This window comes from Crocodylus porosus, unplaced genomic scaffold (genome assembly GCF_001723895.1).
Source record: "Crocodylus porosus isolate Cpor-Errol unplaced genomic scaffold, CroPor_comp1, whole genome shotgun sequence".
Lineage (NCBI taxonomy): Eukaryota > Metazoa > Chordata > Crocodylia > Crocodylidae > Crocodylus > Crocodylus porosus.
This window is the reverse complement of record NW_017728950.1, coordinates 64526671-64552087: the sequence shown is the minus strand read 5'-3', so window position 1 is coordinate 64552087 and position 25417 is coordinate 64526671. Positions and strand designations below refer to the sequence as shown.

The 25417-nt window shown below is 41.7% G+C and overlaps 1 protein-coding gene across 1 annotated transcript in view; it reads right to left on the bottom strand.

Moving 5' to 3' along the window:
- Positions 1-25417, bottom strand: part of GDA (guanine deaminase) — a 72643-nt gene that overhangs the window by 44096 nt on the left and 3130 nt on the right. Inside the window, exons 2-3 of the mRNA XM_019555360.1 lie at positions 16622-16710; positions 1426-1597 (exon numbers count right to left, since the gene is read on the bottom strand). Of these exons, the coding sequence (XP_019410905.1) occupies positions 1426-1597; positions 16622-16710 (261 nt within the window). The remainder of the gene's footprint in view (positions 1-1425; positions 1598-16621; positions 16711-25417) is intronic.

Sequence of the window (25417 nt, the reverse complement as noted above, 5' to 3'; positions counted from 1 at the left end):
CATGCTGTAATTACAGTACATCTGAGCAGTCCCACTGCATGTGTATAGGTGCCCTTGATTCTCATACTCTTTGTTACTTTTCTCTGAATCCCCTCCTGCAGTATTTTTTCTGTGATAAATTAGAAATACTATAGTCAGTAATCCAGATGAGACTGCACATTTGCTTTTTAAAAAAAATCATTCTACATCCTAACATTTCTCTAAGATTTTTTTAATGCAGCTGCACATTCATCAGAGATTTTTACTGAGCTGTTTATAGCTGTTTATAATGTTCATATTTATTACTCAGGCTGATAAATATATTTAATCTAAACTATAAATAGATGCCTTCATTGAGTAACATGTTCTTTGAATCTGTTACCTCTCTAGCTGGTGAACTCCAAGGTAATTATAAATAGTTACCATAGGGAGCAGGGACCTCTTAAGTAAGCCATTGTGGCCGTATCCGGATGAGTGCAGCCACGTAATATGTGACATTGCAGACCCATCTGCAGTGCCACATGCCCCACAGCATTCTTCACACTGCTACATTTCAGCACAGGGGTGTTTTTGGACCTCAGGAAATCTGGGGGTTAAAAAAACTCATGCCAAAAAAAAGCAGGGTGTTGCATGTGGTGGCAGGGCATGCTGCCTAAAACCAGAGCCTGGCCAGCTGGAGCTATGTTCCAGCTGCTATCCAGGCTCCCAGATGCAGGAGCACTGTGGCTGCAGCTCCATGAGGCCCCCAAGACCCCAAGCAAGACTCCTGGGACCAGCACAGTTGCTGGCCTCAGCCTCCCCAACCCCACTGAGCGTAACCTGCTACTTGCCCCTGGGGAATGCCCATGCCAGAGTGTGCGTGGCATGGGCATTCCCTGGGGACAAGTAGCAGCAGCACAAGGTGTGCCATTGCTACTTGTCCCTGGGGAAACGCATCCATGATCATCTGGACGCAGTCAATGAGGCCTTTGTCTCAGAAACTGACATGATACTGATAATGCAGTGTCTAATCTTTCATTTTTCATTAAGGCCATAGTGAAACTGGCAAGACAACACCCAAAATATCAGGGTTCTTCAGACTTGTATTTATCAATTTGAGCAAAGACCTGAGTAAAGGCTAAAAACTGCTCTGACAGCATTAGTAGACTTTCTTTTCCTTGTGACAGATGAAGATCAGGCATCTCTTCTGATGTCCTGACACTGGTAGATCTATACTGATCAGATACATTGGAGATTCAGCCAGCCATTACATGGTAACAACTCATTTGCAGATCAGAATTATAAAGGGAATAATCTTGAATAATGTTGGTATGCCCAATTTATTCAGTTCTCTTGATGATATTTTATTTGTTGCTGAATTGTAATATCAGCTTTTGAAAGCAAAAACATTTTGTAAAACATGTATTTATCATAGAAAAGTAGGCAGAAGACATTTGCTGTACTTACTACAACTCTTGTGTACACTTCTTCAGCATAGTCATTATCTTTGAATTTGGCTTCTGTTGGGAATGTGTAGGTTTTTAACCACTCCAGAAGAGGTAGATCTACTCTTGTACCAGTAAATGAATATTGAGGTGCATGGATATGTGCATCAACCAATCCTGGCATGAAGAATTCACTGGAAAAAAAGAAAACTATAGTAAATTGTCTAGTTTTTAAATAACTGTTCTCAGAGATGACCCAAATGGGGTGCAGGGCCCAGGGCAAATCAGCCTGTGCAGGGCCCCACCCCTGCACACCCCAGATGTGAAGAAGCGGTGGTGGATTCAACAGTGGGGGGAGGCATGGAGTCACCATAGCGGCTTTGCCTGGCTCTGCAGGGCCTTCCAAAGCATGTGGCTCAAGGCAGTCACCCCAGTTCTCCCTCCCAATGGACACCCCGCCTGTTCTTGAAGTATAACATTTGAAGTAAGAAGTTTGCGTTCCGGCCCTTAGCTTTAGTGGTCAGCAGAATTGACTCTCCCAGACCTTCAGCAAGCTCAGACCCCTTCTACCTGTACAGAAGGAGTTAGTTCTTTTAATACTATGAAGTAGTTGGCTGTTATTCCATATGTAGACTAAACACTCAGGCTAAGAAGACAGTCAAAAAGCCCAAGGCTGAATCGATTCAGTCTTTGTAGTTTAGTCTAAGCTTCAGAGAATAAACTGAGATACAACTGGACAGAAATTCACTTTTGAGTCAGGTATGCAGCCACATGCCTGCAGTGGTTCAGTCCAGAAGCCAGGGGGTGCTAGAGCAGGGCTGTCTGGCACATAGCCAGAATGGGCTGTTTGCTTCCTCTTCCTGCTGCACCCAAGGTTTCTGGGATTTGCAGTCCAGAATTACAGCAGCATGACTCTACAAAGTTACTCATCACTTCTTTCTGCTTTCAGGTACCTCTGGGATTTGTAGTCCACATTGTTTTTATCAGGTTGGGCCAAGGCAGCTCTGTACTCAAAAGGATGAAAATTTAACCTTCTTCCCAGGCCACAGACCCCAACCAGGGTTTGCCTTGTGGAGGGACGGTGGGGGGAAGGAAGAGATTGCCCCAACCCCTGTCTGCTGCAGGAGACAGCACAGCCCAGCATGTTGAAAGCATGAACATGAACTTTTCACATCATGAAAAGCATGTTGGGATGCTGGGGGACTATGATTTAATTTGAACCAGGACAGATGGGATCTGGGACAGAAGTTTCATAAACTGGCTTGGCCCAAATCAGTTAAGTCTGATACTACATTCAACCAACTTTATTTGAAACCAGTTTCACTCATGAAACTTCACTTTTGAAGCTGGTTTATGTGCACTGAACATCTGTTCTGTTACAGGTTTAAACCAATTTTTAATTACTTAAACCAGTTGTATGTGTAATGTCTGTCCCTAGCCTAGAGGAAAAAGCAATATACACAGTTCTGGTAAGTAATACAGCTGAATCAGCATTAATTCAGTAATACTTTGTCAATTTATTTAAAGCAGTTCTCTATGGGAAAAGTGTAAATAAAATCATTAGAATTATTTCAACTGCAAAGGCACTTGATTATAGTCCTGGTCTCTTCACAAAGCATATATATAAGGCTGTGTGAAACAGCACCATTTTGTTTTGACTTCCATTTCACCATTTTCATGGGACAGTGTTATGTTTTGAGTTTCATTTCATTTCAAAAACACTGTTCCATTTAGTTTAGTCGAAACAATTTTGCTGTTTCAACGCTGTTTCGATGTTTTGCCCATAGACTATAATGGGGAAGCATGAAACCGCCTATAACTTTGTCATTTCTTGCATGATTCAAATGAAAACAGCAGGGATGGTACCTCCTTCTGAGGGCATGAAGCTGCCAAGCTTCATAGACATAAGTGCAGCGGTTTCTGTGAAACTGCACCTCAAAGTCTTGAAAGCAAAACTCATGTCATTTGTAAGTGTAAAGGCACAGGTGAAAACTGTGGGCATGGTAGCCCATGCTGAGGCCATGAAGCCTGGCAGGTTTCAAGGAGATAGGTGCAGGGGCTTCTGGGAAACTGCACCACAGGCTGCTGACAACCAAGACTCGTGACATGTGTGACTTGTGTGTGTTAAGGCGCACCCTCACTCATGCTGGGGCCACAACACAGTAGTGTGCTTCAATGAGGCCTCCTTATCCCCTACAGCTTCAGCTCATCCACCACTTTAAATGACAACAGGTATAACTTAGTAAGCAGCACAGTAGCACCAGCAGCATCTCAGGCATCCAAACTGTCACAGAGCCTTTCTTTCCTCTCCTGCAGGAGCTTCTCAAGCAGCTGCCAGAGAACTCTCTCTGCCAGCCCCAGCCTTGGGTCTTAGATGTGCCCACAGCCATGTATCCTTCTGGTCAGCTGCTAAGGGTGTTGGTGTAAGGACATGGCACTGGCAGACAAGGTTCTTTGGGTCAAATTAATCTGGTGTCTTTTAGTAGACCAACTGAATAGTTACAGAAATATATTTTAGCAAGGTTTCAGGTTAAAAAACCCTTCATCAGGCTGAGGAAGCACCTGTACTTGGTCTGTTCATGTGCTGTTCCTGGATGGAAGGAATAGTAAAGAAACCAGAGGCTGGCATGCAATACAGGCAAGAAAGCCAGTCAGTGAAAATAGAAATGGAGGGCATCAGGGGGTGAGGGACAGGCTGGAATGAGGGCAGGGGGAAAGGGGAGTAGCAGCACAGGTAAAAGTGGAGAGGTACCTGGGGAGTCAGATGTCCGGAAGGTTGTATGTAGTGTGTCAGAATTCCAATGTCTATATTGAATCCATGAGTTTCTGTACCTAGGAGGTTGATGAAGTCCAGTTCATAGACTTGTCTGTGAAAAGTGGTTTGTAAATTCAAACAACCACTGAATCTCACTAATGTCGTCACCAGAAGCCAAATTCTTACAACCCAAAATACACCAAATAGATCCAGGCAATGCCATGACAAAACACAGAAAACCTGCCAAGAATATCTCCAGTATGGAGATATCTTCACAATAAAATACATATCTCCATCTGGGCACCAAGCGCCCTCATGAAAAATATGTGGAAGCACCAAGCAACAACTGCACACTAGAATGAACTCACATTGAAAATCTATCAAAAACAACAACAGAACACCACCTGTCTCCAATCTCTCAGGCCTGATCTTGAACGGGAATTTACAAACTAGTTTTCACAGATGAGTCTATGAACTGCTTTCCCCAGCCAGGACTCTGTATGTGCGTGTGGTAGCTGGAGATTATGGCACCTCCTACCTGCCTTTCACCAGGGGATCCTTGGTCCTGGCTTTTCCTGGGGTTGCTGTGCCACCAGCAGTCCCACCAGACCTCCTGACCTTGGCAGAGTGCAGTTTTAGTGGCCATGCACAGGAACTGGAGCTTCCTCCTTCCCCATAGTCCAATCCCATACCTCCAAGTTCATCTGGCATGGGAGCTAAATAGGGACATGTTTTTCCCCTGCTAGCTGGTGATGCAGTGAGTGCCCCCTCCAGCTTTGAGTATTAAATGATTTTTACAAAATGAAAAAAGGAAATAGGTGTGGACAGAGTGAAGAAGGTGGCATTCACTTCATCTGCACCTGGAGCTTGGGGAACCCCGGTAGTGGGAAGTTCAACTTCAGGAACACTAGCTGCTCCACCAAACCAGGATCCAAGCAGGTGCAGTGGGGTGTCACTACATCCCCAGCAATTCTGAACACCCTCTCATTTGGAACACTTGTCGGTGGATAGGACAGGTGCTCCTGGGCAACTGTGGCCAGATCCAACCACATCTGGCTGCGGCTTGCCCGCAGAGGTCACACAGCAGTGGCTCCACATCCTAGGTGAGATAGGCAGCCACAAGGGCCTAAGTACTACCTGTCTGATGCCTCTGGACCCCACCATGGAAGCCATGCCCTTGGCCCACATTGACAGTACCTGTGGTGGAGGAGGAGACTGGCTGGTGGATGGCGTGCTAACATGAGACAGTGGATCCCCCTCTTCCACGTCCATCCACCTCCACCATTCTGCCTCCCTGACTCTCTTCACCAGTACCTCCATCCACTGATTCAGGGTTTGGCTGCTGCATACGTTGCCCTTCACCCTTGGGTCACACATGGCAGCCAGCATATGGACTGTACTGGTGCACAAGGGATCAAGCCATTTCCTGATGCACCTCCTTCAGCCTCCTCACCAGTGCCTGCACATCTGGTGATAGCAGCTTGCCCCAGCCATGAACATTTATCCCCCAGAAGTTCTCCATTTGGCTCTGAAGTTCCCTCACTACAGGGATCACCTGATTAAGGAGAGCATCACCAGTGCTGAGAGTCTTGGTGGCCTTGAGGAAAATCTGGGAGACGGAATCCCACTCAGCTCTGTTAAGGGGGCTGCTGATCCCAATCTCCCTGAGCAATGTCATTTCATGGATAGCCTTCTGTTGCTCCATCAACTCCTCGAGCATCAGATAGGTGGGAGTTCCACTGAGTCTCCACATCCTGCATGATTTTTTGCTGTGGAATGTTCAGCTCTGCTTGCCCCCCTTGATGCTGCGGTGAAAGTAGCCCACCAACTCCCTGCATTTTGAAATGAGCTGGCTCATAGTGGTAGTGGTGGTGCCATCACTGACAGCCCTGTCCCCCTCCAAGGCATCCCTGAATATGAGGTGGAACTTGTGTGCCACACAGCAAATGCCAACAAAGCAGACGGCCTTGACCACATTGGCCCCATTGTCGGTAACCATGAACCCACAGGTGAGTTTGCCCTGCCCAATGAGCCACCCCTGCACCAAGCGGTTCATGGCCCCCATGATCTCTGTTGCCATGTGGAACTCATCCATCACTTCAGCTTGAAGGAGTGTCCACTGACAGCCTGACTGTGCCCTTTGAGGGAGAGGTATGGATGATCTCCACCCTGACCGCTCCAGATGTCAGAGGTGAATTGTAAGGCCACCTGCGTACCTGCCTTGTGCAGCTTCTCCCTCAAGTACTCTCTGCATGCCTTATACAGGGAAGGCATCACCATCCTGCTGCAGGTGGTGCGTGCAGACACTTAGTATGATGGGGCCACAAGTGCCATGAGCCACCTAAACCCTGGCCGCTCAACTAAGGAGAAGGGCTGGCCATCCACAGTAAGCATTTCCCCAGTGCTCTGTGTGATCTCACTTGCCCTTGCAACATGTCCCCCTTTCTGTTCACCTTTCCCTCACTGTTCCAGGGTGGCCTGCTTCTGCTTTGGGGCAATGGGGTCTTTGGAGTGAGAGGGGGACTTGTCTTTGGGCATGCTCCCACTGGCGCCAGGCTAAGGAGGAGCAAGGGCAAGGGGGTGGTGCCTGCAGAGATACATCAGCTGTGGTGCTCATGTGTTTTGTTCCCTTGCCCCGGATGGTTTTGGCTTGGCAATGCAGGCAGATAATGTATGTGGGATCATCCAGGTCAAAATGATCCCAGACCACACTTCTGGAGTGCGGGTACATGTGTGGATGCTGCAATTTCCCCCTTCTCAGTGGGCAGAGGCACAGCAACAGGAGGAGAGGACTCAGCTGAGCCACTTGCCTCTGCATCGTCTACCTCAGCCTCCTCTGAAGTGCCTTCTGGGGAAGGAGACCTTGTTCTAAGGGAAACTTGAGGGATGTGGAGCACAGACTGAGATGATTTCCCCTCCTTCCCCAGAATTTCCCTTGCTATGGCTCTCAGACCCAGCTCCAGCTCCAGCTCTTCCTCTGGCATTGGAAGGCTCAGCATGGGAAGTGAAATTGGGGTAAAGGACACTGTCATGCTGGTGCTTGTTGTCATGGTGGTGGCAAGGAGTAGGGGGTTATGGCTGGTGCTTTTGGAGGGGATGCAGACACAGAGACAGGCAGTAGCACTGGCACTGCTCCCCTCTCCCTTCTGCCTGTACTAGACGAAGCCTCATGCCTGCTTATTGTAGCAAAGAGTCTGCATCTCAGTTTGGCGTGGGGAGGGGAACTTCTACCCCTTCCCTGAAGGCTTGCCAGCTGCCTTTCCAGGACACTTCATGGTGTATTTCATAGTTTCTTGTTTTTATAAAAATATATAAATTTATATATGTGTCTTCCTAAATAAATTCTACGTTATAATATGCAATATAATAAATAAAATAAAAATATATAAATGTATAAATGTCTTCCTACATAAATTCTATATTATAATATGCAATATAATTATGCAATTGAAAAGAATCAATCAGTTAATATAATAATAAAATAAAAGGGTATAGAAAGAAAGCAAAAGGCATTGCGGAATCCCACTTGCTAGGCTAGCAAGTAGGAAATCAATGGTAGTAGCCTTTGTTGTCTAACACTGCTGAGCTTCTGGAAGATAGTTCAATAACTGACCCCAAGGCAGAAAGCAAGACAGTTCAAACAACGCTGCCTTTTATGCTGTTTTTCCATCCCTCCCCCAGAGCACTGGAATTAGAAGGGGGCTCAGGGATCACAGTCACTGACCAGCTACACAGTCAATATCAAAACAGTCCTTCCCGCATCTTCCCTTCCCCCTCCTTACTTTCTGTTTCCCTGCAGGCTAGCCCAGCTTCAGCTTTGAAACGCGAAACTTTTCGAAAGTTTCGACTGCCCTTGTTTCGTTTCAAGGCTGTTTTGAAGCCCTTCATTTCTTTTTGATTTCACTGTTTTGAGCTTCAAATGAGTCAAAACAGCATCAAAATGAAACAGCCGGCAAAATTTCACACAGCCCTAATATATATCATTTCAACTTCAAAGGCACTTGATTATTCTCCTGGTCTCATCACAAAACATATACTCTCTCCCCCTGGTCTTACAGGCTTTGGGGGGCCTAAAACTGCCTTAACCACAACTTTTCACTTCTTCCTATCTTGTACAATCTTCTTCTACCTTGTTGCATCTTCACCTATCTCTTCCAGATCAGTTTTTATATTATCATCCCATTGTTGTCTTAGTTTATCTTGGGATATAATACCCCCACCTCAGCTTCCAAAATCTGCCTCACATACTTCTCACTGTATGCCCTACCCATTCATTCTCTGTGCTCTTGAATCTTGCTCAAGACATCAGGGTTTGTAAAAATCCACAAGCTCTTGATTATGCATTCTCCTCCATACTCTGTTTTCTTGTACTTGACCAAATACTTTCTTGAGCATTTTGCTTTCAAATACTTGCAGCCTTTCACCATTCCCTTTGTCAGCATCTAGGATTCACACGTAAAATAACAGATTGAAAAATTATACTATATTTTATTACCATAATTTCCCTATAAGCGATATAGACTCATGTCTCCTTTTACTTACACTAGTGAAAGTAATAAGGTGACTTTGTTACATCTTTTTCAATTAGTGGAGAATCAGGCCCAATCATGCTTCTTAATATAGGCATAATTGGGCAGGTTCATTTGACTGATTAGACTATCAGGAAGGCTGTTCTATTCCTAACTTAGTTTTCCTATATATAATCAAGTAGAGCTCAAGATTTAATAAATGATGAGTCACTTTGTCACTCAGTGGACCTTCAGAGAGTCAAAAAAAATCTCATTTTGATGTCTTGATATAATATTGGTTTATTGTTGCAATGATGCTTTATTATCATATTAAAGTGATGTCATAAGGAAACTATTACAACACAATGCTAGAAAATCATTCTATGATAGTCTGGAATAGTGAGGCAGAATCAATCTAAATTACGTGGTTTTCTGTAAGCAGCATAGTTTAGATTGGTAGGGAAAAGAACATACATTTGCTGTTCAGTGGGGGGCACAAATTTTAGACCAGGTTCCACCATTTTTTTAAACTAGTCTACGTGTGCCAGAATTCTGTTCTGTTAAGGGTATGGAGCTTTTTCTGATCACTTATACCTTTACAAATGTAATGTCTGTACCTGGCCCATAAGAGACAGCTCAGACTTTCTTTCACTCCTTTTCCCCTTAGTGTTGAGAAAGTGGGGATTTCTTCTTTTTATCACCCTCTTACTTCCTTCAAGCCTTGTACCAGACTAAGCCTATGCAAGATAGTTGCAAAAATATGTCAGTAAATCTAATACATTTTCACAGCAATTTCCACTTTCACCTGCTGTTTCAGGTGTCTAGCATTATATTTAAAAAATCCTGTAATTCAGACACTCCACATGATCAGTGCTCCAACAAGACATATAGATTTCACAGTAGTTGTACACATTATCCCCCAAACTACTGTAGTTTGAGATTAAACTTGTGAGCCACAAGTGGGAGCAGACAGAAGTGACAATGTTTGCCTGATCTGGTCCTTGAAAGTGCTCTACAGCCATGACCAAACAGAAATGCATGGCTGCAAAGCAGTTTAAAAGGGTCCAATCCCACAAAAATCTAAACTCTTGTTGCATGAGGATTCAGCTGAAGATGTTTCAAAACGTAGCATCTTCTGTAACTTGTATCTGCAAAGCCTCCCAGCTTCCAAGCTGTTTTCAGAATGGGAAGAGGGAAAGGGAGTGGAAGGATTTCAGTCTGGGGGGTTTTCAGCCCCCACTGGAGGGTGGGGTGAATGTATTGGAGCCCCCACTAGGTGAAGGCTACAATACACTAACAAGTATTATCATACTAACTAACATGTATTATCATACTAACATGACATCACAAGGAAACTACCTACATTCAGCCTTTAATGGGGACTTTTCAGAGGGCTCCAGTACACATACCCCACCATCCAGTACTGGCTGGAGAACCCTTAGAACAAGCTCCTTCTGCTCCCTTTCCCCCACTCCCATGCTGAAAACAGAGATAGGCTGAGAGAGAGGAGTGGCCATTGCTACCAGAAACCCGCAGACTGGCAGCCAACAGCTAGATTCCCCTCCCCCCTGGACCCAACAGTGAACTTCTGTCTGGTCCAGGGGATTGTTGTAACTCAGAACACTTCCTGCAAAGCATTCTCAGTTACAGCGGGGAGCTGCATTTCCCTCTGTGCCCAAGATGTTCACAGATGCCAGGTACAGACCCAGGACCATTTCATTTCACCTCATCTGTTGAGGTATTTCTGGCTCTGCAAGATGTATTTCATAGGCTCTTAGTGACTTCATGTGAAAAAGGAAATCCTTTACTGTTAAATCAGTAGACATTTATGATTTCCTGTAACTCACTCCTAGTTTTGACATATGCATGGGTCTTATTTTGTATACAAATTACCCAAGAAACTAATATGCCCAGGAAACAAGATAGAAGTCTCCTGTGTCACAGGAAATGCAAACCTGGGAATTAATCTTGTGAATAAGAAAGGAGCTCTACCATTTACTAGTTCATCTACTGAAAATCAAGAACTGTGGACCCCGTTCCAACAATGAAGAATGATTTTTTTCTTCATACAACAAAAGTGATTCATGTGGCTTGTTCTTGGACTATGCACCTTAAGGAGATGAGGAAGTTTTCTTCCCCACCAAAGGAGGAAACAGATTTCAAACAACAAGTGTCTGTTATTTTATTATTTTATTTTATTACACCCCTTTAAGTGATAGTGTTCCATTCCATACAAGACAACTTATAACATAAGATGTAGACTAGCCTCCCTCCAACAGTTCAAGACAATGGGAGATCCTAACAAAGACAATTAGGAGATACCCAGGAGAGAGACTAAAAATGAGAATAAGAATGTGATAGAAGTGGATGAAAATGAGGCAATAAAGCAGAAATGATGGAAAGTGAAGCATCATTCAGACTTGACACTAGCAACAGATACTGTGTCAATGACAGAGTTAAAAGATAATCAGACAAGTGCTAGACAGGGAGCACCAGGAAAGAGGTGAGTTATCCTGATTTCACTTTTATAAAAGAAAGTAGAATGAAGTATTTATAAAGCAGACAAATAATATGTAACCCAGATATAGCACCCCTTGGGTGCCAGGAAATGTGATGAGATTCTGATGAATGATGGAGAGGTTCCATGTGTCATATGCGCTACAGGGCCAATTATATGTATGAAGGAAACTTCAGTAGAATCAAAGATGACGCCACTGATTTAGGAAAATAAGTAAAGACAAGGTCAAATGCAAAGAACCTTTGTGAACATGCATTTTGAGTTAAATGCAAATGAAAACACAAAGACAGATTCTGATTATCAACTCACAGCTGCACCAGTCAAGAGGAAAAAAGAAGCTTTAAATTTTGAAGACAGGAATGCTTTCTGCAAGGATTAAGAAGAATGGAAAGGGAATTATCCAGAGCCTCTGCTTGAACAAAAGGGAGACCACACTCTTGGAAGCAAAATTTACCACATATATGGACCATATATGTAAATAAGGAAGATGGTGATTTTCTGCTTGTTGGTACAAACTGAATGACTAGGGCTTGCAGCAATTCACAGAGTAATGGTAATAAACAACATGGAAAAGAAAAATTCATTATTAGCCTAGAGGAAATGTTCCTACCAGTGAATATTAAAGGGGAAACTTGAGGAAAAAGCTAGGAAGACAAAAGAAAACGGAGACAGAAAAGCTCAGCACGTCCATCTACACGTTATTAATTCAAAGCAATAAACTTCAAGAGCAGTTTGAATTGGAGTAAACTACTCCCAGGCCACATCTACATGAGGTGCTGACTGTGCAGTTGTTACTGAGCACTCATTTAGTAATGACACAAATACTAAAAGATTGTGCAGTAACCAGAGTTGCTGTGCATCACCAAACAGCATTTTGGTGACTCTACATTACTACTGGGCAGTAGAGTCACATCATGCTTCATGCCACACAACACCACTGCACAACAATAATGAGCTACTGTGCAGTCAGTGTCTCATGTAGGCACAGTCCCAGACACAGCACCTATGCATGCACCCCAGACAACAGCAATTTGAGTCAGGGCACAGCAGTTTACATAAGGGCTGGGGACACAGAGGGTCACCTTTGGGCTCCAGGAGGTGGCACTGCAAAGCAGAGGAATTGGCTGTGGCAAAAGGGTGCTGAAAATTCAGAGCCATATAACTAGGCAGCAGGCAGGAGTCTGGACTCTTGCTACCTGGGCTGACCAGACACAATTTACACCCATGGTCAGCATCTACACGTATGTTTAATCACAGTTAATTACCATGCCACAAGGTAGTACTGGCCCCGACAGTACTCTTATAGCTGTGTTAATTCATTTACTGCAGCCTTATAGCAACATATGTAGCCGGTGATGCTTTAGTCTGCAACTAATTAGTCTGCTCCACAGTTAAGTACATGTAGACACAGCCAATGAGTCTTATTTTATAAATGCAAAAGTTACATATGATAACACTTGAAGGTGAAACACCTATGTTGAGGGAGAAGTGAATTGGAATGATAAACAGTTGGTTAAAATGAGTAAGTGCCTGCGATAGTATTTCTGAGGGAACTGACAAAATGGAACAGAAAGGGATGTTGGCGACATGGGTAAAAGAAGCTAATTTAAAAAATGAAGTGATATACTGTTTTATGTAACAAAACAGAGAATATTCCAACTGAGGGGGAAACGTTGAAAGGAAGGAAAGGAAGTGAACTCAATGACTACTATAGAGTACAAAAAGGCAAAGTGGGAAAACTGCAGATAAACGATGTAAGTTTAAAAGCCATTGCTCTGGCTATAGGACGATTTCAAATTCTAGAAATGCCAGGTAGAAAACAGCAATGGGATAATGAGGAGTTCTTGCTATGAGAAATATTTACTCCCCTGACTACTCCATCTTAACTAACAAGTTACTCAGATAAGTAAGTCCTAGGCTTCATGAGTAAACAGTGTTGAATCAGGCCTGATGCTGGATTTGTATTTATATGAATGGTAAAAAATGACTTCTTCAAGTGGTACACTGAACAACCACAAGATTGAAAAATCTGATAAAATGAACAACTAGGATGATGTATATTTTTGTGTGAAGTACAGCTGAAGTTGGAGAAACTAGCACCGAAGGAAAATAATATTCTTAGGTTCATGAATGTGAACCGGTTCTGAAACAGTCAAAGTACTAAAAGCTGGAGTCTAGAGATGTTTTATAAGCAATGTGATTAGTGATTGTCTTCTCAGAGTGACTATGGGCAAGTCATTCATCTGTCTGGGCCTCCATTTATCTATCTGTAAAATGGGAATAATGATATTGATCTCCTTTGTAAAACACTCTGATGAAAAGTACTATAAAAGAGCTAAATGTTAGCATCTTACCTGTTTATTTCATTTTCATAGTGGGATGTAAAGGCAAGTTAAATAAGAAGGTTGACAGATAATGGCCAGTACTCTTGACTATATAACACATTTTGCTAGCAATTCCAAACTGAATTTACACTATTCTAAATCCCTAATTGGACTTATGCACAACCGCTTACGTTGGCCTCCTAAACAATGATGTGTGCCAGTATTGTAGGAATCAGGGTGATCAGCTGAAAACATTATTTGGCAGATTCTTAATATTATAAACAGTCAAATCTCTAAAATTATAGACATACTACTGTATCTTCATTCATCAAATGAATCAAAGCTCTATTTGTTTTAGAGATGCATAAGCTTTCATGAGCAAAAGGTCACTTCATCAGATGCTATGAATGACATGCAGAGAACAGAAAATAGCTGTGTGTCCTTTCATTGCGTTTGGTGAAGTGATCTCTCACTCGCGAAAGTTTATGCATCTCTGATTCAGTTGGTCTCTAAGGTGCATCTTTACCCTGCCTTCTGCTTCCCTTTGGACAAATTATCTCTCTCTAACCTGCTTTGAACTTTTTTTCAGTTTATAGGAACACACAATGGTTTTAAAAAATGGACCCTGAATTATTTTAGTTATACAAGGAGATTCATGCTTAAATAAAAAACAGAAAAGCTTTTCTGACCAATATTTAAAAGACTGAGTTGCTGTCATGGTAGAAACTGTTTTCTATGAGTATCTTATAAAATGAATGCAAAAAACTGAAGAATGTCATGTGATTTTGGATGAAGGAATACTTTATTGAACAATGAATGTATATATATGATCTTCCATGAGGGGCTGAAAAGTTAGTGCAGCACTTCAGCATTTTGTTTTACATTCTTGGTCCTTTCCCATATTTTACATTATCAAATGAAGATCTTTTTGTTCAGTTTTAAAATTCATAAGGACATTTTGCTAAAAACAGCATATGTCATATAAATATTTTAAAGTCAAAATTAGCCACTTTTCCAGGGAAAATGATCCTATTTTTCTGAGGTATTTCATTTTTTTCATAGAAAAAAATATTTTCATTTAAGGTATTATATTTTCCACATTAAAATAATTGTGTTGTCAAAACTATAATAACACAATATTTCAAGTATGAATCATACAAAAGAACGAAGAGAAAACGTGTGAGAAATTCTGTGCAAAAAAAAAGTCTGGATTTCAACCTAATGCATAAAGCAAGCTAAGTAATCTAACTTAATTTGTGTTAGTAATTTTAATTTTCTAGTCTAGGAGTGACCATCCTGTGACATGGGTACCACAAGTAGCAAGGGCAGCCTCTATGTGTGACATGTGGCAGAATGAGGGAGAGGGAAGGTAGCACCACAGCAGACAGGGCAGGAAGCAGAAAACAGAGCAGCAGCTCTGGCGGAGAGCATAGGGCAGAGAGCAGAAAACAGCAATTAGCTGGGAGAACAGGGCAGGGGGTGGAATGCATTTAAGGTAGGGAAGGGGATTCGAGTGGCATTACGGGAGAGCCTAGGGCTTAATTTCTGGCATGCTTGCCCAAAAAAGTTGGCCCCCACTGGCCTAATCTGGGACCCCCTGCAAACTAAAACAAATGATATTTAATTCCTATCTGTCAACTCAACAGTGACAAAGAGCCAAATGAAGTCTTTCCAGTCAATTGGTTTCTGTAGTATGATATTTGTCACGTGTTTGACCACAACTCTTTTGCACCTGAATTGCCAGGTGTCTTCCATCTAAGAATTAGCCAGATTTGGGACTGCTTGTCTTCCAAAAATAGATGAAGGCAAGTGGTTTCACCTGACACTCTTGTGGGAGAGAGCTGGAGCCTGCTGTAAGTAATTTTTCCTTCCCTGTTTCCTGTTTATGGAGACCCATTCTAGGATTTCCAAGGAAAGAGGAAGCCCACACGGGTCCCAGCATGGAGGCATGGGACCCAGGGAATCTCCAGCACCCTGGGCCTCCATGACAGGACTCGCTTACCTAGAACTCTGGGGGCACGTCTGGGTAAGCAAAGGAACCTGACTTTCCCCACTTAGATGAATCCTAGAGAGGCATCTGAGAAAGTAGGGAAAGCCAAGCAGCAGCTTCCAGGGTTTGAGGGGCCCGATTCTGTGTGGGAATTCCCAGGGTGCACAGGACTGTGCCCCCCAAGCTCTTGGAGAACACATCACCTGTTGTCTCACAGCATCAACAGAGACATTGCAGGCACAGTTTATCTGCTTCATTTGGTAACATCTTTTTCTAGCCTTAGTTTTCTGTATGCTAACTGTCCCATGTGAATAGCCCTTCAGTTTTATCAGACCAGCAATTAAATCAAATAGACATCATGATATCTTGCAGCTCTGCCAGAATTTCAAAGCAAAGTGTTACCCACACTCATTAACTAAGCTTCTAAGTGTTCAGACATGGTCTAAAGGCACAGCCTGTCAAAATGGAAATAGAATGCAAGCTTAGATTACTGCAAAAGTGAGCATTATTTACTGTTACATAAAATGAATAAGTAATTTCTAGAGACTAAATATGGAAATTCAATCTGAGAGTTATGAATCAGCTAACACAATTCACTCATGAATAAAATAAGCAAATTGGCTGTCTACATTTTGGACCCGTTGAAGGTGCCTTATACAAACAAAACTCCCATAGACTTGGGTTACAAACAGACATTGCATTTGTCCCAGGACAAACCACTTAATCCCAGAACAAAGTGCAATCATTCACATGTCCACATGTGCTGTCCCAGGATCCATCCTAAAAAGGTTCATGGAATAAGAAGTACTAACAGTTTATGCTGGAACATCGCAAAGTACATCTGAATTGTTACCCTGGGATTGCATCAGTGAATCAAGGACAAAAAAGTACAGTGCATTCAGCTAACTCACTAAACCCCGATTAGAAGGACAACATGAGTACATGCCAATTCTGAGATATTTCTGTTCCAAGATAAATGCAGGCACTTGTTCAAGGGCAAATGTGACATCTGTTCCTAGCCAAAGAGTGCTCTTTGTTTGCATTTATGCACATATACCTGTAGTACATTCAGAAAGCAAACTGAAAACACAAAGCATAAATGAAACTAAACCAAAATACATACTGATTACTAAGTTCTCTTATATCAGATGCTCTGAAGCCCCATTTCTTAGCCAGTTGCTCTTGCTGGTCAGTTTGTTCCAAAAATGCAATCTGTAAAGAAAAAAAAAGAAAGAAAATCAGTTAATGATTTTTATATTGCATTTCAGTACAGCTAATGTTGTGTGCATATATGAGAACTCATAGTCTGCAGCACTGTATTCTTATTAAATGTACATTACATTGTAGCAGACATGAGCTAGTATTAAAATACAGGTTCTTCTGACTATGGATATCTAATTTCTAAATGCTTCCTTGTTGTCCACTAAATGATCCAACCTGTGACTTCAGTTGGAAAGTGAATTCAGGTAATCTACACGCATAAGAAGTCCATCATTATTTCACTGGCAGAAGTCCAGCATCCTCCTTCACTCGTTATAATATCTAGCGTACCAATTCTTCTAGTAGTAACAGAGTTCTCAGGTTACAGCTGTATAGTGGCCTAATGGAATATATAGTTACAACGTTCAGAAACATAAGAGTCAAAATAATGTATGACCAATATGCAGTCAGATATTTTCAGTAATTGTTCATACCACCTCTATATTTTATTTAAATTAGGTAATGAAGATGTAATTAGAAACTAAGAGGAAAAATGATGATAATCTAGTGGCTGAGCTGAGTGGAATTCATAATTCTCAACAGGTCCTTGTTTGTTCCAATATTTTTTGATCCAAGCCCCAGGTTTGCTCTTGATTCCCAATGGGTATTAATTTTGTATCTGTCAAATTTGTTTTCTATCACACACAATGATGACAACTCTCAGTGCTCATGGATGTCAGGCTATTTTATGTTTTTCTTAAATTCACAGATCTTGCAGTTATGTGTTAATGTGAAAGTTCAGGTTTCACTAAGACAGAAATGTATTTCAGAACATTTTGTTTGTGGAGAAGAGTCGGAAGTCAGAAGCAACTTTAAAACCCGCCTAGATCCAATATTCATTATGATCTCTTTAAATCTTCTGATATTTAAACAAATGTTATTACTTTTAGGAGCCTAATTTATGATACTAGAATGCCAAGGATTCTGCACGTGCCAATGGCCACATTATATTTACTTATGAAACAAATAGATGAATCCAGACAAATAAAGACAAGAAAGTAACAGGCAGAGAGAAGATAAGGTTAGTTCAACAAGTATATCCACCAAAACATACCCATTATTTCTACTGAAGGTTTTTTTGTATATATAATTATATATATTAAGGACCCTACAGGCCCCGGTCAGGATCAGGGCTCCATTTTGTTAAGTGTTCTATCAAAACAAGGCACATACACATGCATTTACAGCACCTGAATAAGCCGCGGAGCTTATTGCTCCAGAGTTGATTGCTCCCAGGCACACCATTTGAACATGCACCCAGAACAAATAACTCAGGAGCAATACGCTCCACAATTTGTTCAGGCACACCACGTGGAGCCACCCAGGGTGGCAGAGAGCTCTGGGGGTCAGCCTGCCAGCCCAGAGCTCCTCCCCCCAGCTCAGTGTGCTGCAGAGGGGGCTGGTTAGGACAAGAGGGAGCTTCAGTATGGGGCTAGGTGACAGGCAGCACCCACATTGAATCACTCCCATGCCCCAGTCAGCTGGTCAGCGTCTATACGTACACTGCTGAGCATGAAAAAAAACTCCATAGCAGGGTAGTATTTGTATTTACAAGTGCTACACTCCTGCGAGTTTATTATTTTCATGTGCCCTAATAGGGGTGCATGTGTAGACACAGAAACATTTACTGTGCAATAAATTAGTCAACTGTGCAGTAAACATCTCATGTAGATGCACTCACTGGGCACAGAGATAATCCTGTCCCAAAGACCTGACAGTCTAAGGACTTGTCTGAGCAGCATTTCTGTTTAGAAACCAGTGGGTGCATCTACACAGGCCGTTATGGTGCCGTTTTTATTGCGCCGTCATTTAGTACTTCCTTTTGGTGTATTAACCTTTTATAGAAGCAGAAATTTGGCTGCCATAGTTCCCCTGCTTTACCTGTGGCAGGTTAAGGTGTTATGTCTTGTGTTGCATCAGAGTTGATGGTAGTTTTACAGAGTTTAGGTTATGAATTTGTGTAGGATGGTTTGGGTAGAGATGAAGGTGAGGGAAATGGTTAGACTAGATGACCTTTGGAGGTTCCTTCCAATCCTACTTCTCTATAATCCTATGATTTAATGATCTTTATGCTGGCATAAATGTATTAACCCTATGGGCGTTGTTATCAATATATAAACCAATATAGCTATAGTAATACAGAATTCTGTGAAGATAAGCTATAAACAAGATGTAACTGGGATACCGCAAACATGTGTAGTCTGCTTACATTTTTCACTCACAAAAAAACTTACCAAGACTTAAAAGAGAGAGGTAGATAGTTGTGTTAGTCTGAAGTTACTTACAAAAAATTATGCCTCTCTGAACCAGTTAGCTTCTAAGACTCCACACTAACCACATTTTTAAAAATGCATTAAACTTATTTGAGACCTTAGCATCCTGCTTTAATATAAATATTTACTATCAATAACAATATTAACTAACTATAAGAATAATATAATTATAATAAAGTAACAGTCACAAATAATAATCACAAAAGACATGGATATTTACATAAAGCAACATCTTTTTTCAAAAAAAGCAGAGGCATGTTTAGCATGTCCAGCAAGTTCAACAACTGAACAGTTAAAGCTGTTTTATAATACAGTCTTACCAGAATTTGTGCCAAGCAATAAAGTAAATGTCAGAGAGCTACTGGAGTCAAAATGGATGTGGAATGACTAATTATGGCTATCGAACAAAACTAGCAAGTTAGAATAAAGAGAGAAAAGCTTGAAATACCAGATGGCAAAGGCTGGAAACAAACTTGTTGCTATGGAAAAGAGTGAATACTTTAGACTCTTAAAAAATCATTATTCAAGTTATGTTGAAATAGTTCAGTTCTGAAACAACAAAAAGCCACTCTGGAATCAGTCATGCAATATACCTTGATATATCATACAGTCCTTACAGAGACAAAAATCAACCAGTAAGTTAAGGCTAAGTTAGGGCTAAGGGAAAAGTTAAGACTTGAAACGCACTGAAAGCAGAGTGAGTTTAGGCTCTCGTGCTTCCCAGGAATGATAATCTAGGTCACTTAATGTTCAGAAACATGGGCTGATGCTATTGACTCAGATATACATATCCTCCAAAAAGTCCTCTACATAACTTGAACATATATTTAGCTGCGTTTAAGTCCTATATGTCCAAGATGTGATATCTGTGTTGGCAGTCCCATGGCCATAAATGAGCAGTTCCGTGCCTTGGACAGTGGCAGAGCATAGGCCACAGCTATTTTTGTGCCCTTCCTAAGTTGGCACCTGAGGCTGGGGTCACACTACTGCTATGGGTCAGGGCTTTCATTGCTTTATATTTTGCATAATCACTTACATGGTGGGCGCATCTACACATGCTATTAAGGCTAAGCAATAAACTCCAACACATATGTGCTGGAGTTTATTGCTCCCAGGCGCCACATTTACACATGCAACTGGGATCACAGCACATTAAGCCAGGGTGGTGCAGCCCCTGCTGGCTGGGGCCCTAAGGTCAGCCTGCCAACCCTGGGCTGCTTCAACCCTGCTCAACATGCTGCAAAGGGGCTGACTGGGGCATGAGGGTACTCCAGTGTGGGGCTAGCTGGCAGGCACACTGAAACACCCTTGTGCCCCAGCCAGTCTTGTCAGCATCTACATGTATGTTGTGGTGGAGTTTTTACTCAATAGCATTGCACATGTAGACACTGAAAATTACTACAATTCCTGGGCACAGCATCTTCACATGTCAGCTCTTCAGTAAACATCTTGTATAGATGTGCCCAGTAGGAAGTGGGTACAAAATGCTACTAGATCATAATGGTACTGTATGGGTGCATCTACATGTGCACTTTACTGCAGCACTGACTATTTAGCTCCACAGTAAGTCTTCACCATCTATGCATGCAATGCTATTAGAGTACACTAATTAACTCCACTGTCTGGGACAAATACTAGTCTGGGACAAATACTATCCTCTGGCAGAATAATTTACACTGCTGCAACGTATGTGGAGACAGTGATGGGCCTGGCTGGGGCTCTAGCAACCTCACGCCCCAGGTAGCCCCTCTACAGCACATTATGCTGGTGGAGAGCAGCCCCAGGCTGGAAGTCTGATCTCCTGGACTCCCTGCCAGCCAGGCTGTTCTGCCCCAGCGCAATGTACTATCGTCCCAGACATGTGTGAAGATGCTGTGCCCAGGAACAATAAACTCTGGCACAAACTACACCAGAGTTTATTCAGGCATGCTAACTGCATGTGTAGATACACCCTTCTATACTCATTTTTCACCAGTGTAAATAATTAGTGTCTGCTAAAAGCTAGTAATCAGCCAAGGACTTTATGATGAAAGAGATTTTTTTTTTTTAGTTCTTTCTCATTATTTCAGAAAGGTAAAAGCATTGAAGAAGTGACTTAAAAAAAGTACATTTCAAAGGAAGTGGGTAGAAGCCCTGTTACCTCAGGTACAGTTACCTGATCTGAAACTTTTTCCATATAGTCAGGGAGCTGTGAGAGTCTTCCAGTGACAGAAAACTAATGATTTGATGCCCACATTCAAGCTAATGGGCTGAAACAGAAAGAAATAGAACCATCTCATGTGCAAATAACCCACCTGCCAATGGCAGTCCTGATTTGTCCTGAACAGAGTTTGCTTTCTTTCTGAAATTATTAACAATTTAGAATGAATTAGTAAAACTTTTGAAATTCAGAATGAACAGCAAGTTTTCCATGGTCATTTAGCCACATTTCCTGCTCACCATAAAGTTTGGGAACCAAATATTTCAGTGTAGGAAACCAATCACATAGATTACTTTATCTGTTTGTAGCTGAAACTTATTTCACTTGCTCACCTATAAAAATAAGCTGACATCCCACTTTCCTATTCTGTTCACTATCTAGTACTTCACATGTAAGTACATGACAGACAAAAGCCTTGCACGCATTTCCACTTTGTCATACTGAGGTTCTGTTTTTGATTCTCAGCTGCTAAATACCACTTTTTCTCTCTTTAGTGATAACCAGTCTCTCAAAGAAAACGGGAGATGAACTGAAACACAGTTTAATGCAAGGGATAAATAATCTGCAATTCTCAGTGACATTCAAATTCATTTCTGTATGTTTATAAGGTGCACCCTGCCTTCTTCCTATGTATTATTACATTTACAGAATCTAATTTATTTCCACTGGGATTAATAAGCTTCATTTTGGTCGATCCACTTTGCATTAAATGTCCCTGTCCAAATTCACATAAATAATTCTGGTTAGCAAATGTATTTGTACAATTCAAATGTTCATCTTCTGTCTTGGATTTTTTTTATACATGTGTAAGTGCTATATCTGTATATAAAGTATTCTGGGTAAGATTTTTCTTTATCTCAACCCAGTTCTGAGTCCATTGAACTTAATGTCAACTCTCTCATTAATTACCATTACATTTAACCAGTAAAACTCTCTAGGTGCATGTCGCAGAGCACTCAGGTGCCCTGCACCTAAAAGCAGAAATGGCTCAGGAAAGACCCCTAGTGGTGAGAAGGGGGAGACTCAACAGCCAGTCCCCAGGGCAGCACAGCTGCTGGTTGCTAGGGCAACCAAGGGAACCAGCTGACAGGAAGGTTCCCAGCAGGGCTTGGCCCTTCTTAAGCCCAGGCATGAGGCCAGGAGGGCAGTTCCCCTCTGGCAGCCAAGGAGGGGGGAGCTTGGCCAGTGCAGAGAGAAGGAGATCGACTGCATGAGCATCCCTGGGTTGCTGCCATAAGTGGGAGTATTTTCCCGGTAGGACTAGAATGTTGTTTTGACTGGACAGTTTAGTTTTATGTTATAGCCTAGGGGCTTTATGTTTTTGTGTTTGCTGTTTTAACCAGAGGACCGGGTGAGGCTATTAGGGGTGGAGGAGGCCTCATAGGAACTCCACGGTAGCGTGCAGACCCTGGTGCCACAGAGTGCGTAGCATTGTGGGGGTGCATTGACCCCAGTCCTGGAGTGAGAGGGGGCAGTGAGGAGCCCCAGAGCGAGAGGGGGCAGTGAGAAGCCCGAGAAGTAAAGGAGAGGGTCAAGGCATAGGGCAAACCATATCAAGTACTGTCTGCGAGGCTTGGGCTGCGGTGTAGGGGAGGAAAAAGGAGCTGCAGATAGCGCCCCCTGGCATCAGGCATATAAAGTGGGCAGCCTCCCGCTAATTACATCACTCAATCAATTAAGATCAAGGCATGGCAGGCGAGTAAGCAGGCGATTAGCCCAGGACAGGAGGGCGGAGCCACCAACAGAAAGGCTCCAGCAGAGGTACCCCTGTTACAGTGCAGTAATCGCATTAATGAAAAACATGAATAGCTAAAATTTTAATAAAAATACCGTTCACCTTTTACAGTGACATGGTGAAATGAGATTATAGACACAAAAAAAGAAAGACAGAGAATATAGAAGAGAGAAAAGAGACCCAAAGAGTTTGTAAGACCTTTTTAACTTATCTTTCAGCACTTTCAGTACACTAAATCCCACAAGTGTCACCACAGAGAAGCAACTCTTGAAGAACAAGAGTCACTGGTAAGTAACCTTTCTTTTGAGTCTTAATTGAGTCTACTCCATGTTCTAATTAGAATGCTTCAGTTTCATCTCAGCATCATGTGTATTAAGTGCCCCACATTTCAAATTGGCTGTGGGGGCACTTTAACTAAACCCTGTTGAATAAGCTTTAGTTAAAGCACTTCTGTGCCCATTTTGAAATGCAGCGGGGCTTAATACACATGATGGTGAGCCATTTTAATTAGAGTAGCTGTCCAAGAACTGCTATAAGCCTCCCACCTCCACTTCCAAGCATTTGTATAGACAGTCTTTGTTTTGAAGCCATAGATACGGTTCTTCCTTACTTGCAAATATAATGTTTTCTCAGAAAATTACAGTAATTTAAGGTGTAATATCACTCACACTCATAAGCAGTGCTGATCCACTGTATGTATTCTAATACATTTTCAAGCACTGGGGCATGTAAGGGATGTTAAGGATCCATCCTTGCCAGTGGCAGAAAGAGCATGATTGCAGTTTTATTATATCATGAAATATGAGTTCTTAAAATGATAACACTAGAAAAAAATATTTTGACCATTTTTAACATGGGTGACTGGCGCCTCCTAAGTGTGGGAAAAGGGGCTTAAGGGCTCCTAAGTTCAAAATCTATTCTTCACGCCTGCCAAATTTTAAGCAGCCTGGATTGAATTTATTGTCCTTCAGCAAAAAAGTCTCCTTTTTCTGCAACATATCTGTAAATAATGTTCCATTAAAATCAAGACGTCTTCACAAGGTGCTGAAATCTACCTGTACAGAGCTCACTGTTGAACTGAGGTCTATGCTGAGTTCTATTAAGGTATTAATATAGCTTCCCAGCAGATCTAATCCTGTTCAATTAGTAGTAGTGCTCTTTTTTAACAATATCATTAATATTGATAACATAATGATGGCTCACATCATTAATAATAACCTCATTATAGACTGTCTGTCATCTTCATAGCCCTTTAATCCTTTAGTTAATTATTCCATTATTTTCTTTTTACACATTTGTCTCTGACAGAAGCAAATGTCTAGGATAGACTATGCACCATTGTGGATAATGTACTATTCTTTCAGAATATATGTTATAATTATTTCTATATTTCATTTTTACTGAGTATGAAATACCAGTTTTAAGAATTGAAAGGGACATTATGGTTCAAATGTACTGGTTTGAAAACAAAGCATTTTAAAATATTAAATAAATCAGTTATCCATCATCTACAGAAGTTAGATAAGAGCCCACTCAATGCCAAGTTGCTTAACCGTGTTGAAGTGGACTTTCCATCCAAGCCCAAGTTGCTTAACCTAGGAAGTTCATTCTTTAACTTACCTGTTACATCTAGCTAACTCTTTACAAATCACGATATATGCTTGAAGCCATTGCTTCCTTATATATATATACATACATAGACATATATGTGTGTATGTGTATAAATATGTATGTGTGTGTATATATATATATATTATGTATATATAACGTGTGTGAGAGTATATATGCATATATATACATATATGTATATGAGTATATATGTGTATGTGTATATAAAGAAGTAATGTGTGTGTGTGTATATATATATGTATTTGTGTCTGTGCTTGTGTATACATACACACATATACATATATACACACACATACATATATGTATATGTTTGTGTGTGTGTATGTATATATATATATATGCACACACACATACATTGCTTCCTCGTATATACACATATATACTCACACACACACACACACACACTCATACACACACATACAAGTGAGAGAGGAACAATGGAGAAAAAAATCCTGGTCATACTCAGTTCACTCTCCCTTTCAGCATCCACTCTCTGCCACTGTGTGACTCAGGTTACCGGGCAAGATGGACCTATCATCTAGCCCAGTAAATGGTAGTTCTTATGTTCTTATATGTATAGGGGGGTTTGTATGATGATGGAGAGAAGGTATGTAATATGTATGAGGGAAAGGACTGTCGGACTGTCACTAGAATGTGTGTGTGTGTGTGTGTGTGTGTGTGTGTGTGTGTGTGTGTGTATCCAGAAACACATATCCCAGTACTCTGCCTCTTTTTATATACATTCTAGTGACAGTCCGACAGTCCTTTTCCCCATACATATTACATACCCCACCTCCATCATCATACAAACCCCCATATATA